The 14,454-nt window shown below is 39.2% G+C and overlaps 1 protein-coding gene across 6 annotated transcripts in view; it reads right to left on the reverse strand.

The window, feature by feature from the left end:
- The window catches only part of RYR2 (ryanodine receptor 2), a 750,192-nt gene that overhangs the window by 300,700 nt on the left and 435,038 nt on the right, over positions 1 to 14,454 (reverse strand). For all 6 annotated transcript variants that reach the window (XM_049868553.1, XM_049868552.1, XM_049868551.1 and 3 more), the window contains 3 exons: positions 11,188 to 11,380; positions 9,792 to 10,008; positions 5,723 to 5,827 (listed from right to left, as the gene is read on the reverse strand). In XM_049868553.1, coding sequence (XP_049724510.1) covers positions 5,723 to 5,827; positions 9,792 to 10,008; positions 11,188 to 11,380 — 515 coding nt within the window. The remainder of the gene's footprint in view (positions 1 to 5,722; positions 5,828 to 9,791; positions 10,009 to 11,187; positions 11,381 to 14,454) is intronic.

A 14,454-nucleotide genomic window follows, 5' to 3' on the forward strand; every position in this document is an offset into this window, starting at 1 on the left:
CCCTCTGAAGAGAGGCCTGGTGATCTATTTCTGAAAAATCTGCCACTGAAAACTCTGAACAGCATAGTTCTCCTCTGACATGCATGGGGTTGCTATGAGTTGGAGTCGGCTCAATAGAAACTGGATTTTTTTTTGGGGGGGGGGGTCTGTTTTCCATACTAGATTGTAAAGTCAAAAGAGCAGTGACTGTGGTCTCTTGTTCTTTGATATATTCCCAGTGCCTAGAACCTACACAGAAACCCTGATGGCATAGTGGTTAAGTGCTACGGCTGCTAACCAAAAGGCTGGCAGTTTGAGTCCACCAGGTGCTCCTTGGAAACTCTATGGGGCAGTTCTACTCTGTCCTGTAGGGTCCCTTTGAGTTGGGATCAACTAGATGGCAACAGGTTTTTTTTTTTTTTTCCAGAACAGGCGAGGCACGTGGCAGGCACTCAACAAATGTTTGTTTGGTAACTTGAAATGAACTCTGTATCAGACAGCTGTGCTAACGACTTAGTTTTCCTTTGTAATGATTTTTATGTGACAGAGCTAAACTAACTTAAATATCAATTAACAACATGACTGATGTCAGCTGTTTGAGGGTGGCAGCTGTTCATTTCCCAGGCTGTGAGCTGCCTCAGGCTCTTGCTCTCCTAAACACTCCATGACCTTAACAAAACCTGTTAGCATAATAGAGGCATTTTGTCATGTTAATTCTCAAAAGTGTACGTAGGCAATCAGACTAAACTATATTCAAGATTTTTAGTATGAGTTAATGAGAAAGATGTTCTATTTTCTTCCGTTAGCAATTAGGGTTTTTTTTTATTTTCTTAGAGACCTAAATCGCTTGGGCATCACTGTGGTAGTGGCACCTGGATGACTGCCACATGCTGTCAGAGGACACACTACTTTATGGGAATAATAAAAAAAAAAAAAAAAAATTACTAGGTTCTATAAATTCCACATGCAAAGTATGCAAACATGAGCAAGAATTTTTTTTTTTTAAGGTCCTCAGGAGTTACCCCCTTAGAAGTAAAGTCTTTCTTCTGGTGATCATTACAAATGAACAAGACTTATATGGAAGCGTATACATACATACTTATAAGTCAAGTTATAAATGAAATCTAGAGTTATAAATTCTAACCGTAAATTCTAAACCTCAGAGTAAAAACTCCCCATTTATGTAATCTTTTTTTTTTACCAGTATCTGTACCAATCGCTGGTGAGTCACCTCCAACTCACGGCAACCCTGTGTGTGTCAGAGTAGAACTGGGCTCCATAGGGTTTTCGATGGCTGATTTTTCAGAAGTAGATTGCCAGGCCTTTCTTCCAAGGCACCTATGGGACTTGAACCCCCAACCTTTCTGCTAGCAGTTGAGTGCATTAATGGTTCGCACCACCCAAGGATTCCATGTATTATCTGTTGCTACTTCCCCTTTATTCACTACACCAGAGAGTAACTGACACCACCATCCTCCCTGGGGTCTAAGCTAAAACCAGAATTCCACCCAAATTCCCTTCCCTCTTACCTATATCCCGTACTTGAACTCCAAAACGTCTCCTGTAATCATGTCCTCCATCTCCAATGCCAGGCACACACTGCAGAGCTCATCACCCCTCACACAGGGCCCCCTGTCCTCTCCCTGATGGTCTTCCTGCCTCTAGCTCGTCCACACTTTAGCAGAGCTTCTTTCTAATGCACACACATAAGCCTGTCCCCTCCCTCCCACACACTCTTCAATGCTTTTTACCCCTCGACAGAATAAAATCATATTCTGCCAAAAGCTCTCTGTGGCGTGCTTCCTCCTACCTGTCCAGACTTCCCACCTCTACTCCGCTGTACCACCAGCAAGCTCCTAGCCCATTATCCTCTGGCCACACTGAACTACTGAAAGGCCATTGCAGGTCCTGGCTCTTTCCACCTCCATGCCTTCACACGTGCTGGTTCCTCTGCCTAGGATGCTCTCCTTCTCCACGACTGCTAGCCAACTTGTACTCATCCTTCATGTCTCAGATCAAATATTACTTCCTCCCAGAAGCCTCCCATGATTCCCCAGGAGAGACCTAAATATTGCTTCTTCACTCTGTTAGTACCTCCACTATATGCTTAGCTTGTAATTGTTTGCGTGTCTACTATTCAACTGAACGGGAAGCTCCTAAGAGCTACGCTAAAGTCAAGGTCTTTTCAATTTGGGTCACTACTGCAAAGCACGAAGTCAGCCAAACAGCAGGCATACGATAAATGTTAAAGAGATGGATGAATGACTAAATGGATTTGCCTGACACTATTCCATACAGTAGGAGCCCTGGTGGTGTAGTGGTTACATGTTTGGCTGCTAACAAAAAAGTCAGCGGTTCAAACCCACCAGTTGCTCCGAGGGAGAAAGAAAGATGTGGCAGTCTGCTTCCATAAAGATTCTAGCCTTGGAAACCCTATGGGGCAGTTCTACTCTGTCCTATAGGGTCGCTATGAGGAGGAATCAACTCGACAGCAAGGGTTTATTCCATAAAAAAGAGTCCCTTTATGACACTTCTATGAAATACTTTCCAAAGTCATTCAAAAGAAACTTTAACTTCTTTGCAAAAAAAAAAAAAAATCTTATTCAACACGCGGGGCACTCGAAATGACTGCAAAGGAAAACACATCTGAATACTTCAAACCCTTATTTACAATTTTAATGAACTGACGGAATTAACCGAATAACAGGCATGTACCTGAGTCTACAGTAATAGAGAGCATAAGGCCAGGAATCATAACCTCTTAGCTAAAAGGAGTGTCGGTGAAGGTCTGGTGAAAGAAGCAGGGTGCAATTTCATGGATTAGGTGGCAGAACGATGTGAAACCGCCTACATGTTAATTTGACTCTCCCAAACTGCTGATCTTTGGATGTGGAGCCTGGAGCGGTACTTGCCCATAACGTGACCGGAGAGAACAACTGTCTCATTCATTCCATCAGCAAATATTTATTAAGCGCATAAACGCACATTCCCTGCACCAGGAAATGTGCTGCAGCAACACGTAAGAGCTCAGTCCTCCTGACACCCCACGAAGCACATAAGCTCCATGTTGCTTCAATCAGCCTCAGATGAGAAAAAGGATAACCCGAGGTAACCCTGGGAAGGATGACTCTTAGGTACCCTGTTCATCACAGCAAGAATATGGTACATGATATTAAACTGAACCGTATTTAACTGGAAGAACATGTAATAATGAGGCCTTATGCTTCCCACATTTCCAAAAGAAGAAACATAACTAAGAAGACCCCACTGCAAAAGAACCATTTAGGCCATCCTAGGAGCTTAACAACAGAGAGCATCTTCTCCGAGTGTAAACGCAGTAGAATTGTTACTCTATTTTTTGGTATGAATTCTTTTTCCATCTCTCCAGCCTGCAATAATCTTTCCCACATCTTCAATCTCAGGGTGAATTCTGTCTGCAATTAGCTGGCACTTAACTCTGTACACATTTATAATCTCTCTTCTTCTCAACTTTGATAGTTAAATCATTTATCTAACAGTCATACACTTCCTCAATTTTTAAGAGACAGTGAACACAGCACAAAACTAGGTACTTAATAAGTATCTGGTAATTTGATAACTGTGTAGCAATTATTTAATGAACAAAAAGATACCATTTTCTGAGCACAGCTCAATAATCATTTGATGATTTACCGAGTCTAACAATGAAATATGGAAACCCGGGTGGTGTACTGGTTAAGAGCTACAGCTGCTACTAACCAAAAGGTCAGCAGTTTAAACTCATCAGGAACTCCTTGGAAACTATGGGGCAGTTCTATTCTGTCTTATAGGGTAGCTATGCGGAGGAGGAATCGACTCGACGGCAAGGGGAATAGTGAAATATAGGAGTTGTCAGGCAGCACAAATGTTTAATAACTTGGGTACCAGCCAAAAGCTTGGCAGTTCGAATCTGCCCAGAAGCACCTCAGAAGAAAGGCCTGGCAATCTTCTTCGGGAAGGTCACAGCTATGGAAGACCCTGTGGAACACAGTTCTACTCTGAAGCACATCAGGTCTCCACGGCAGCAACTGATTGCCTGCCTTTTACAGTGAAACATAGTTCTAGAATCCAGAAAACCTGGATTCCAGTCTTAGATCTGCTACTTACTGCGTGACTTCTGTTACGACATTTACCGACTCTATGAGAATTCTCAACGACATCATCACCAGTAGAACTGAAATAATAACGCATACATCAGTGTGCTATTATAAAAATTTAACCAATAATCTGTATGTGACAGGGCATGTGAGAGTGCAAAGCACTACATCAATGCAGGCAGTGCCCAGGTTACAAGCCTCCAACTTAAGGACAGCTCCTACCTGCCCTTTAATGTTATGTAAATCTGCCCTCGCTTTGAAACTAACGAGCTGACCCCTACGCACAATAAATTCTTCATCACAATCAGGCCACTTGCCACATGTACAGCTGTTAAATCATCGAAAATGCTTCGAGCCTTTTCTTGCACTAAAAACCAAAACCCGTTGTTTTTGAGTTGATTCCGACTCATAGCAACCCTATAGGACACATAAGAGCTGCCCCATAGGGTTTCCAAGGAGCAGCTGGTACATTCAAACCATCAAGATTTTGGTTAGCAGCCGAGCTCTTAACCACTGTGCCATCAGGGCTCCTTCTTGCACTAAACCCACTACTGTCGAGTCAATTCCAACTCATAGCAACCGCATAGGGTTTCCAAGGCTGTAAATCTCTGCGGAAGCAGACTGCCACAGTGGAGCTGCTGGTGGTTTCGAACTGCATACCTTTTGGTTAGCAGTCGATCACTTTCACCACTGTGCCACCAGAGCTCCTTTCTTGCACTAACATAAGGCTAAATAAGAACAGTATGCACCTGTTCCAACTGACCTACAAATTCTTAAAGACACGTTTAGTAATGGATCTCATTCGGGACCAGGCGACTGCCTGTGCGTAAGCATGACTGAGAAGTATGGAGTATAACATAGTATTACTAATAACACTAACAATTGTTTAAAATGTTCTTGACTGACAGCCCAATGCAATAAACTATTACTTGGGTGAATACAAGAATTTCTATACTGTCAAGGATAAGAAAGTCCGATAAGCTTTGGGGGGCTTAGAATAATAGTGTTATATAAATGGTAGTATGGCCATTGTTCTTGCTAAAAATCAGGTATATGAAACACTGGGATTAAGGTTCTTTAAAAAATATGTAAGTTTTAGTGACAAGCCATAAACAAAGATCTTTAACAAGTAATTATTTGAAAATATATTCAGTCATGATTTCTCAGTCTGCCTTCCACCCATGAAATCAACTGTGTGCCTTGGTCCACAGGACTTGGACTGCTACATCCAATTGGGCTAAAAGAAGTGAAACACCAAGAGGGAGAAAACTAAATCAACTTATTTATTTCCATTTTCAGTTTCACTTTCAATATCAATGAGATTATTTTTGTGACTTAGAAATCAATGCCTATTGCCCATCTTTGCTAAGCTTCATTTGAAAATGTAACTTCAGACCAAAGATTGATAACTTATCAATTCTCTAGGTAATCCTTCAATACATTCACCAATAATATCATTCCCTCTAGCAAAGAAAAACTGCAGAAAAACTAATGGGTAAAAAAAAAAAAATGGGTGGGGGGAAAAATTCAATCGATTCATGTCACCACATAGCAGGATGAATGAGAAATGTTACGTTTTCAGAAAGATGTGCAAAAAGCATCTGAAAATAAGTTTCAAAATTGTGTACCGGACCATACTGCCAGCCAAGTTCAATTTTATTCATAACCCAGAGTTCATGGATATTCTCTGCAAGTTTTTCTCTTATCCTTTCCAGGTGAGGAGGCAACACAATCTAAAATTAAAAGAGAAAATAAAAGAAGAAACACATTAGAAACAAATCCAATAAAATGCAGTGCTAGTTGTCCTCACCAAGGAGCGCTGGTGGTACAGTGGTTAAGCACTTGGCTGCTAACTGGAAGGTTGGTCGGTCGATAGTTCGAACCCACCAGCTGCTCCACAGGAGAAAGATATAGCAGTCTGCTTCCTTAAAGATTACAGCCTTGGAAACCCTATGGGGCAGTTCTACTCTGTCCTGTAGGGTCACTATGAGTTGTCCTCACCATTAATAGAATTAAATAAAACCATCTCATAAACCATTAAAATGTAATAATGCAACTAGATCCTACGCTATCTACTTTATGACATTCTTTAGATAATAAATTCTGAGACTATTTTTGTTTTTTTTGACAGCTTATATTTCCAAGAGAATTTATTAACAGACGTTAGAAAGAAGGAAAATAAAGTGCTGATGGGGACAACTGAAAGACATTTCATGGGTATGAGGGCACAATCAAAGTGTGCAGTATTTAAAAAGAGAAATCGTCTCAGAGCTCCTCAACTAACCTGGCCAGCATCCATAGGCTGAGGTGGAGGCAACTTAGTGCCCAAAGTACAAGCTGCTGGCTCAGGGAAGCTATGAATGTTTGACTACAGTGATTGAGGTTTTCCTAACATCGTTGGAAACCCTGGTGGTGTAGTGGTTAAGAGCTACAGTGGCTAACCAAAAGGTTGGCAGTTCGAATCTGCCAGGTGCTCCTTGGAAACCCTACGGGGAAGTTCTACTCTGTCCTATAGGGTCGCTATGAGTCAGAATTGACTTGACGGCAATGGGTTTATGGGTTACTTTTAAAAACAGTTGCTATCAAGTCAGCTCCAGTTTATGGTGTATGTCAGGGTAGAACTGTGTGTCACAGTAGAACTGTGTTCCATAGAGTTTTCAATGGCTGATTTTATAGAAGTAGATAACCAGGTCCTTCCTCCACGGTGCCTCTATGTGGACTCAAACTGCCAACCTTTCAGTTAGAAGCCAAGCACATTTGTGCCACCCAGGGACTCCATGCTACTTCTAATAGTTTCCAAATACAAGCCTCAAGGAAACAATCTTTACACGTTCTCATTAAAAGGAGGAAGTTAAATGACTTCTTCATTGAGAATACAAAATGGATTTCAAGGTGAAGGGTTGGTTGTTCACGTCTTGATAATGTACTTGTGTATTACCACACAACTAGTACCTGAGCAAATGGACTGGACCAATGCCTACAATGCCCACAGGAAGTGGCTGTCATCTGCTTCTTTCCTCTGAAACAAGAGCTTACCTAGATCTCAGGTAGTCCTAAATGTGCCACCACTGCATCATTGTCCACATCAGTCAATCTCTATTCTCTCAATCGTGCCTACTACTAAACTTAGTTGCTACTGTATGTCCTGCCACCTTTCAGAAACGGACAACACAAAATGAACGCTGTTGTTGTTAGGTGCTTTCAAGTTGGTTCAGACTCACAGCGACCCTATGTACAACAGAAAAAAAAAAAAAAAAAACACTGCCTAGTCCTGTGCCATCCTCACAATTGTGGATATACTTGAGCCCAATGTTGCATCCACTGTGTCAATCCATCTTCTTTTTCACTGACTCTCTATTTTATCAAGCATGATATCCTTTTCCGGGGGCTGGCCCTTCCTGATAACATGTCCAAAGTACATGAGACAAAGTCTTGCCGTCCTCGCTTCTAAGGAACACTCTGGCTGTACTTTTTCCGAGACAAATTTGTTCATTCTTCTGGCAGTCCATGGTATATTTGATGTTCTTTGCCAACATCATAACTCAAACACATCAATTCTTATTTGGTCTTCCTTATTCATTGTCCAGCTTTCACATGCATATGAAGCAACTGAAAACAACATGGTTTAAATCAGGCGTGCCTTAGTCCTCAAGGTGATTGCTTTTTAAGACTTTAAAGAGGCCTTTTGTAGCAGATTTGCCCAATGCAGTATGTCCTCCGATGTCTTGACTGTTGCTTCCATGAGCATTGATTGCGGATCCAAGTAAGATAAAATCCTTGACAACTTCAATAGTTTCTCCGTGTATCATGATGTTGCTTATTGGGCCAGTTGTGAGGATTTTTTTGTTTATGTTGAGGCGTAATCCATACTGAAGGCTGTAGTCTTTGATCTTCATCAGTGTTTCAAGCCCTCTTCACTTTCAGCAAGCAATGTTGTGTCATCTGCATAACACAGGTTGATAATGAGTCTTCCTCCAGTTCTGATGCCGCGGGCCTTCTTCATATAGTCCAGCTTCTTGGATTATTCGCTCAGCATACAGATCGAATAGGTATGGTGAAAGGATACAACCCTGACACACACCTTTCCTGATTTAAACTATGCAGTATCCCCTTGTTCTTTTCAAACAGTTGCTTGTTGGTCTATGTACAGGTTCCACATGAACACAATTAAGTGTTCTGGAATTCTCATTCTTCACAATTGTATCCATAATTTGTTATGATACAGTAGAATGCTTTTGTACAGTCAATAAAACACAGCTAAATATCTTTCTGGTATTTTCTGCTTTCAGCCACGATCCCCCTGAAATCAGCAATGACATCCCTCATTCCACATCCTCTTCTGAATTCGACTTGAATTTCTGGCAAGTCCCTGTTGATATACTGTTGCAACTGTTTTTGAATTATCTTCAGCATAATTTTCCTTGCATGTGATATTAATGATATTGTTTAATAAAGTCTACATTTCCATTGGATCACTTTCTTTGGAATAGGCACTGACTGTTGGCCCTGAAAAATGCTTGCTTGTTTATTTTACTATAGAATATAAAAAAACAGTACAAAGAAGAAGCATGATCAAAGTAATAAACTGGTTGCTAGATTGAAACTTCTAAGGCCTAGCATTAATTCCACTTCAGACTTTAGAAACAACGTCTTTTATCTTCAAAAACTAATAAACAAACATAGAATATCTAACCAACTTTACTGAAGCTACTTCACATTAAAATAAAAACAAATTTTAATTCATTATCAAAGGTTAGGATACCTTTACATGTATGGAACAAACAAAAAAAAATGAGAATAATGTTTAACATGACTTGATGGCAATGGGTTTGGTTTATTTTGGTTCGGGTGCCTTTTTGCCCAAGTATTATGTTAATGTGCTATCAACTAAATCAAACATACTATTAGTATATCAATTGACAAGGACAGTAACTTGCCCAAGGCCCCAGAGTAGGCATTTGATCCCAGGCATTTTGACTCTAGAGCTCAGGATCTCAATCTCTACCCAAGACAAAGATCAGTTAAATCATTTCAAAATAATAGGGTACCTAGAAGAAATTAAAAATTCCATGTCCACTCTATGTAAAAAAACAACAACAACAAAAAACCAGTTGCCACTGAGTCGATTCCGACCCTTATGACCCTATAGAACAGTGTAGAACTGCCCCATAGAGTTTCCAAGGAGCGCCTGGTGGATTCAAGCAGCTATAGCTCTTAACCACTACGCCACCAGCATTTCCAGTCCATTGCTGTTGAGTCCGTTTGCATTCATAGTGACCTTACAGGACAGAGTAGAACTGCCCCAGAAGGTTTCCAAGGAGTTGCTGGTAGATTCAAACTGCAGACCTTTTGTTTAGCAGCCATAGCTCTTAACCATTTTATAAATATTAACTATTTTGACAAAATCTTAAAGACAACCAGTGCAAAGTTTTTAAAACTTCAAGTTGTGACGTGCTAGTGAATTATGAAATCAGTTTAGTGGGTTGGTATCGTCTTTTCAAAAAGTAGAATAGAGTAGAAATAGGTGAGTGAACATGGTGAAGGAGAGTATTATTTTGTGAACCATGTTTAAATTACACATGTGACCTGTATTACTGTAAAACGTGTTTCTGTAGATTGCAATCTAAAATGCTGGAGAGCCCCTGCATATCAGAATGATTACAATACATCTTGTTGCCCCGGGGGTTGATCTGGTACCTGGCTGGTATCCACAGGAATCGGCGTGAAGGCTGCTTGTGTCAGGGAAACTGTGGGACCTAGTAGGTCCCGGGTGTATGTCCTTTCTTGCTTGTACTCTCGGCTGTGTTCCACTTTCAACTTTTCTTTTGGCAGAACAGCTTCATAACAAGGAGCATACCCAGGTGGAGGAAGGAATTTAAATTCTCCATGTCTCCCCCCAAGCAGAAAGCGTACCCTAAAAACAATCCATGTCAGGCTCAGTTACATTCTAGTGTACATAAAGTTTCTAATCCTCCAAACATAAGGAATAAATTATTAGCACAAAATTAACTTTATCAGAAGTGACATTTTCTTCCCCTAGCATCATTATCTCATCACCTTAGATCCTAAGAGCTTCTGATAATAAAAGGCAGAATATGAGGGCATCAGACTGGTCAAAAGAGAAAGCCTCATTAATTTAGGTTAATAGATCAGAGAAACATATCACCCACTGGAAAAATGACTATAAATACATGCTTTATATTTTTATGTGATTTTAGTACATGTTCATAGTAACTGGTCATTTAATGTCCCGAGGTGCCAAATAATTAACAAAGAATAAGCAGACATGCTCTATCAGTATGCGTAAAATTACAGGGGCTGGACTAGCTATAATAAAAAGAAAAATAGCCACTTCCCAGTGTTCAATTTCCTAACGAAATCCTTAAAGGAATACTCAAATGAGACTTCCATTTGCTGAACAAAGAAGGTAACCATATTTCTTATTCTTTATAAATTACAACAACAAAAAAACCTTATTAAAATCTTTCATACATCATAATCATTTAATGAAAAAAATGATAATTTCTTGGCTTAGAAAAATAAATCCAAAATTTACTTTTCTTCGCAATTCTTTTTACTAATTTGTGTTTCAGCTCCTGGACAGTAAAAGAAAATAAATGAAATCAAATAAGTTAAAATACAAAATAAAAAGAAAGAAAAAATAGGTAAAACATTCCAAAAGTTTATAGCAAGAAATATAATTTGTGTAAACACATCAGAAAATATCACTGGTACATAGATACCTAATATTTCATGATTATTCTGTCCTTTCTTCAATATGGTGCTTCTTTCTTTGAGGATTACTCCTGTGAGGAGTAATAACTTCAGAAATGTGCTTGAAATCATTCAGGAAGCTGGTTTGCAAAGAGTTACCAGGCTGCCCACATCTAAATGGTAGAACGTATGGAAGAAGCATTCAGCTTCCTGAAATTCCTTTCTTTTTTCAGGGAGCAGGCAGAATGCCTCGTGGACAGGTGCCCAGGAGTGAGAAACAAACGTTAGAGAAGGGCCGGTGCTGGTAGCGGGGTCTTCTGTGAGAGTGTAAGCCGTGAGAAGAAAAACAGACCAAAAAAAAAAAAAAAGAACTACTCACTTTATCCCTGCAGAGAAACTAACAACCGGAAAGAAGAGGCCATCAATGTTGAAATTCTCAAACATTCCTTGAACCGGCTGACCATTAATTCGGAAGGAGATGCTTGGGGCACTTAGATCTAAACAGCAGCTGATGACATCATCGGTTCTCAACAGGTGCTGGTTTGGTGAGCTTACAGTACGAGCAATACAACCTATCAGAGGAAAAGCATTAAGGAAGTCATGTATTTTTATCTGAGAGTATCATCTTCAGAGCCAAAGTCAAAGATCTGAGTAGGTATTAAAAACCAACGCACAATGCTGAAATTGAATACATCTTGAATGCAAACTGGTGATACAGTTTAAACCCTTGGTTTTAAAAAGTGTTGCTTTTTTCAGGAGTCACGCCACTATCTTTGTGGTAAAATGGAACTTTTGATACACTAAAAATTTTGCCTGCAGATGGATGGCATTTAAAGCAGAAATAATCTTAGAGCAGAAAATACAATAAATAATGTCAGAGGAAAATCTCCAGGGAAAGATATAGCTAACTTATCAAATCAAACTCATTGCCCTTGAGTTGATTCCAACTCAAAGAGACCCTATAGTACAAACTAGAACTTCCCCCTAGGGTTTCCAAGGCTGTACTCTTTATAGGAGCAGACTGCCACATCTTTCTCCCACAGAGTGGCTGTTGAGTTTGAACCATCGACTTTTTCGGTAGCAACTGAGCACTTTAACCACTGCACCACCAGGGTTCCTTATAGCTATCTTAAAAAAAAAAAAAAAAACACAAACCTGTTGCTATCAAGTCGATTCCAACTCATAGTGACCCTGTAGGACAAAGTAAAACAGCCCCACAGTTTCCAAGGAGCACCTGGTGGATTGGAACTGCCAACCTTTTGGTTAGCAGCCATAGCACTTAACCACTATGCCCCCATAGTTATAGCTATCTTAAAAAAATCTTACTACCTATTAATTGTATGACCATCAACAAATTACTTAATCTCTCTAAAACCTGATTTCTAATAAACTGGACACCAAATATCACCACCTTGTAGAGTTGTTATGAAGATTAACCTAATGGTTTACAAGTAGCCCCAAGTCTCAGACAGATCAGGTACCTTGCAATGTTAGCCCTTTTTTCTAATACTAAATCCCCTTTCTGCTATAAATTGAAAATAAAAAATATATAAGGATAACAAAAGCAGAATATATGATGACTCATTCATGGGTCATTTATTGAGAGACAACAACTTGCCAATTGTTTTGTTTTGATTTGCAATTAAATTTATTTCACACAAGATCCATGTTGGCTTGTTAATTACAGCAGGATAAATGTTAGACAAGAAAATGGTATTTGATGAAAGTCATTTCTTGCCCTGGCCCACCGATGGTCTCAGCCCAATGTGGACTGTATCAGCACTGCTTTGCTGATTAGTCTCAGGGGACTCTGTTTCTCAAAGCACGGTGGGAAAAAAAGAGGGTAAGGGTCTCCTAAACACATTAATGCACAAATACAAAATGCCCCTCCCTGTGAACCAAGACAAAAATAGATTTCATGATACATGCTTTGCATTTTTACAACATCTCTTTTTATTTCCAGTATGCCAAGACTTTTACCAATAAAAAAAAAAATAGCATATTTAAAATGCCAGTAGTAGAGAATATGTACCTTGTAGAATGTGTGCACTTTTTTATTTTACCAATATTTAAATCTGCAAGCAATAAATTCACTATCAAGCGGCTCTTCTAAAATTCCCTGACTACAAGAAAGGCAGCTTTCAAAACATCATATAAAAGCAATGCAGCTCATAGAAAAATGTCTATTCCCTTATTTCGATCGAAAAGTGATAAAGAAGTTATTGCTCAGACATTTACTGTAATCCAAAACTATTGCCCAGTTTGAGAGCTATTATTATGCTGATGTTAATGACTATTTAAAAAAAAATTGTTTTGCAATGCCTAAAACAAACATAGATATCTAGGTAAGATCATTAGTGAACAACCTAAGGCCTACAGTTTAAATGGCATTCACAATGTTTAATCCATTTAGTAGCATTTTCAGGTTGCATTTATGTAAAGTCACATCAAATCCAAAGGAAAACCACAGTTCTATACTCTGCCTTATCCAAAAAGGAAGATAACAGTAGTGTCTGACTTTTAGGACCTGAGTTAGAAGGCTGTACATCTCTTTCAGAACTACTCTATGACATTTCTTCATCTTTCCCGTACATTTAAATTCTCTAAAAGCACTGAGATTTTCACACGTTTAGTCCTGTAAATGCCTGCTGACCTGGGCATCCAAAATTGAATTCTGCATTCGCAGAAAGGAGCTCAGCAACACCGCACAAAGTTTTACATCAGAGAGAATAAATGAAGACGTGGCTCCAAACTTCTCCCGATGAGCTAAATCCTCATTCCAAGGAACATTTCCACCCTCCAGTTACAAAATGTTAGGTGGTTAAGAAATGTACTCCTTCTTTGAAATCATAAATATTTGATACTGTAAATTCTACTCTAACAATTAAAAAGAAAAGGCATAGGAGAGTGGCCCCACGAAGATGACCTGAATAACTCTGAACCCTAAGGTGGTAACTCAGTCAGGCTCCAGCTAAATTAGATTTGCCTTTGTTGACTAAGAACCTTAAATGAGCAAATCAGAGGACACATCTTTCAGCTACAAGGTGCATGTTTTCTTGCCATTTTAAAAAATGAACAGTTAAATACTTTCTCTTAACGATGAAGTATCAAGATGCTTTTCTCTTGAAATTCCAGAACCTACCATCCTTTCTATGAGACTATTGGGAAATTTAGCAAGTAATATGTCCGTATTTCACTGATTTTTTGTTGTCGTTATTGTTCTATTTTAACAGACACTTTGCAATGAAAGGCACAATGGATGCAGTTCACTTCAATTTTGTATTGCATTCTTTCTATGTGATTAATCAAAGAAATAACTTGACACTGTCTAGGAAGCACTGAGTATCTGTTAATGGGGATAGCAAATTTGGCAATGGGTATGGGTGATATTGCACAACATGATTAATGTAATAAATGTCACTGAATTGAACATGTAAAAAAAGTGGAAATGCCAAATATATATACACACATACACACACATATATATATATATATCGCACAATAAAAAATGTCAAAAAAAGATATATGAAGAAAAATAACTTAAAACTAAATGCAGTACAAGTGGTGAGACGGTGTCGTATGGCTGTAACTGGAACCAGTTCCGCATTGTCTTAGCAGATTAAGAGTTTCTCCCTAATTCTCTTTG

This window comes from Elephas maximus, chromosome 24 (assembly GCF_024166365.1).
Source record: "Elephas maximus indicus isolate mEleMax1 chromosome 24, mEleMax1 primary haplotype, whole genome shotgun sequence".
Lineage (NCBI taxonomy): Eukaryota > Metazoa > Chordata > Mammalia > Proboscidea > Elephantidae > Elephas > Elephas maximus.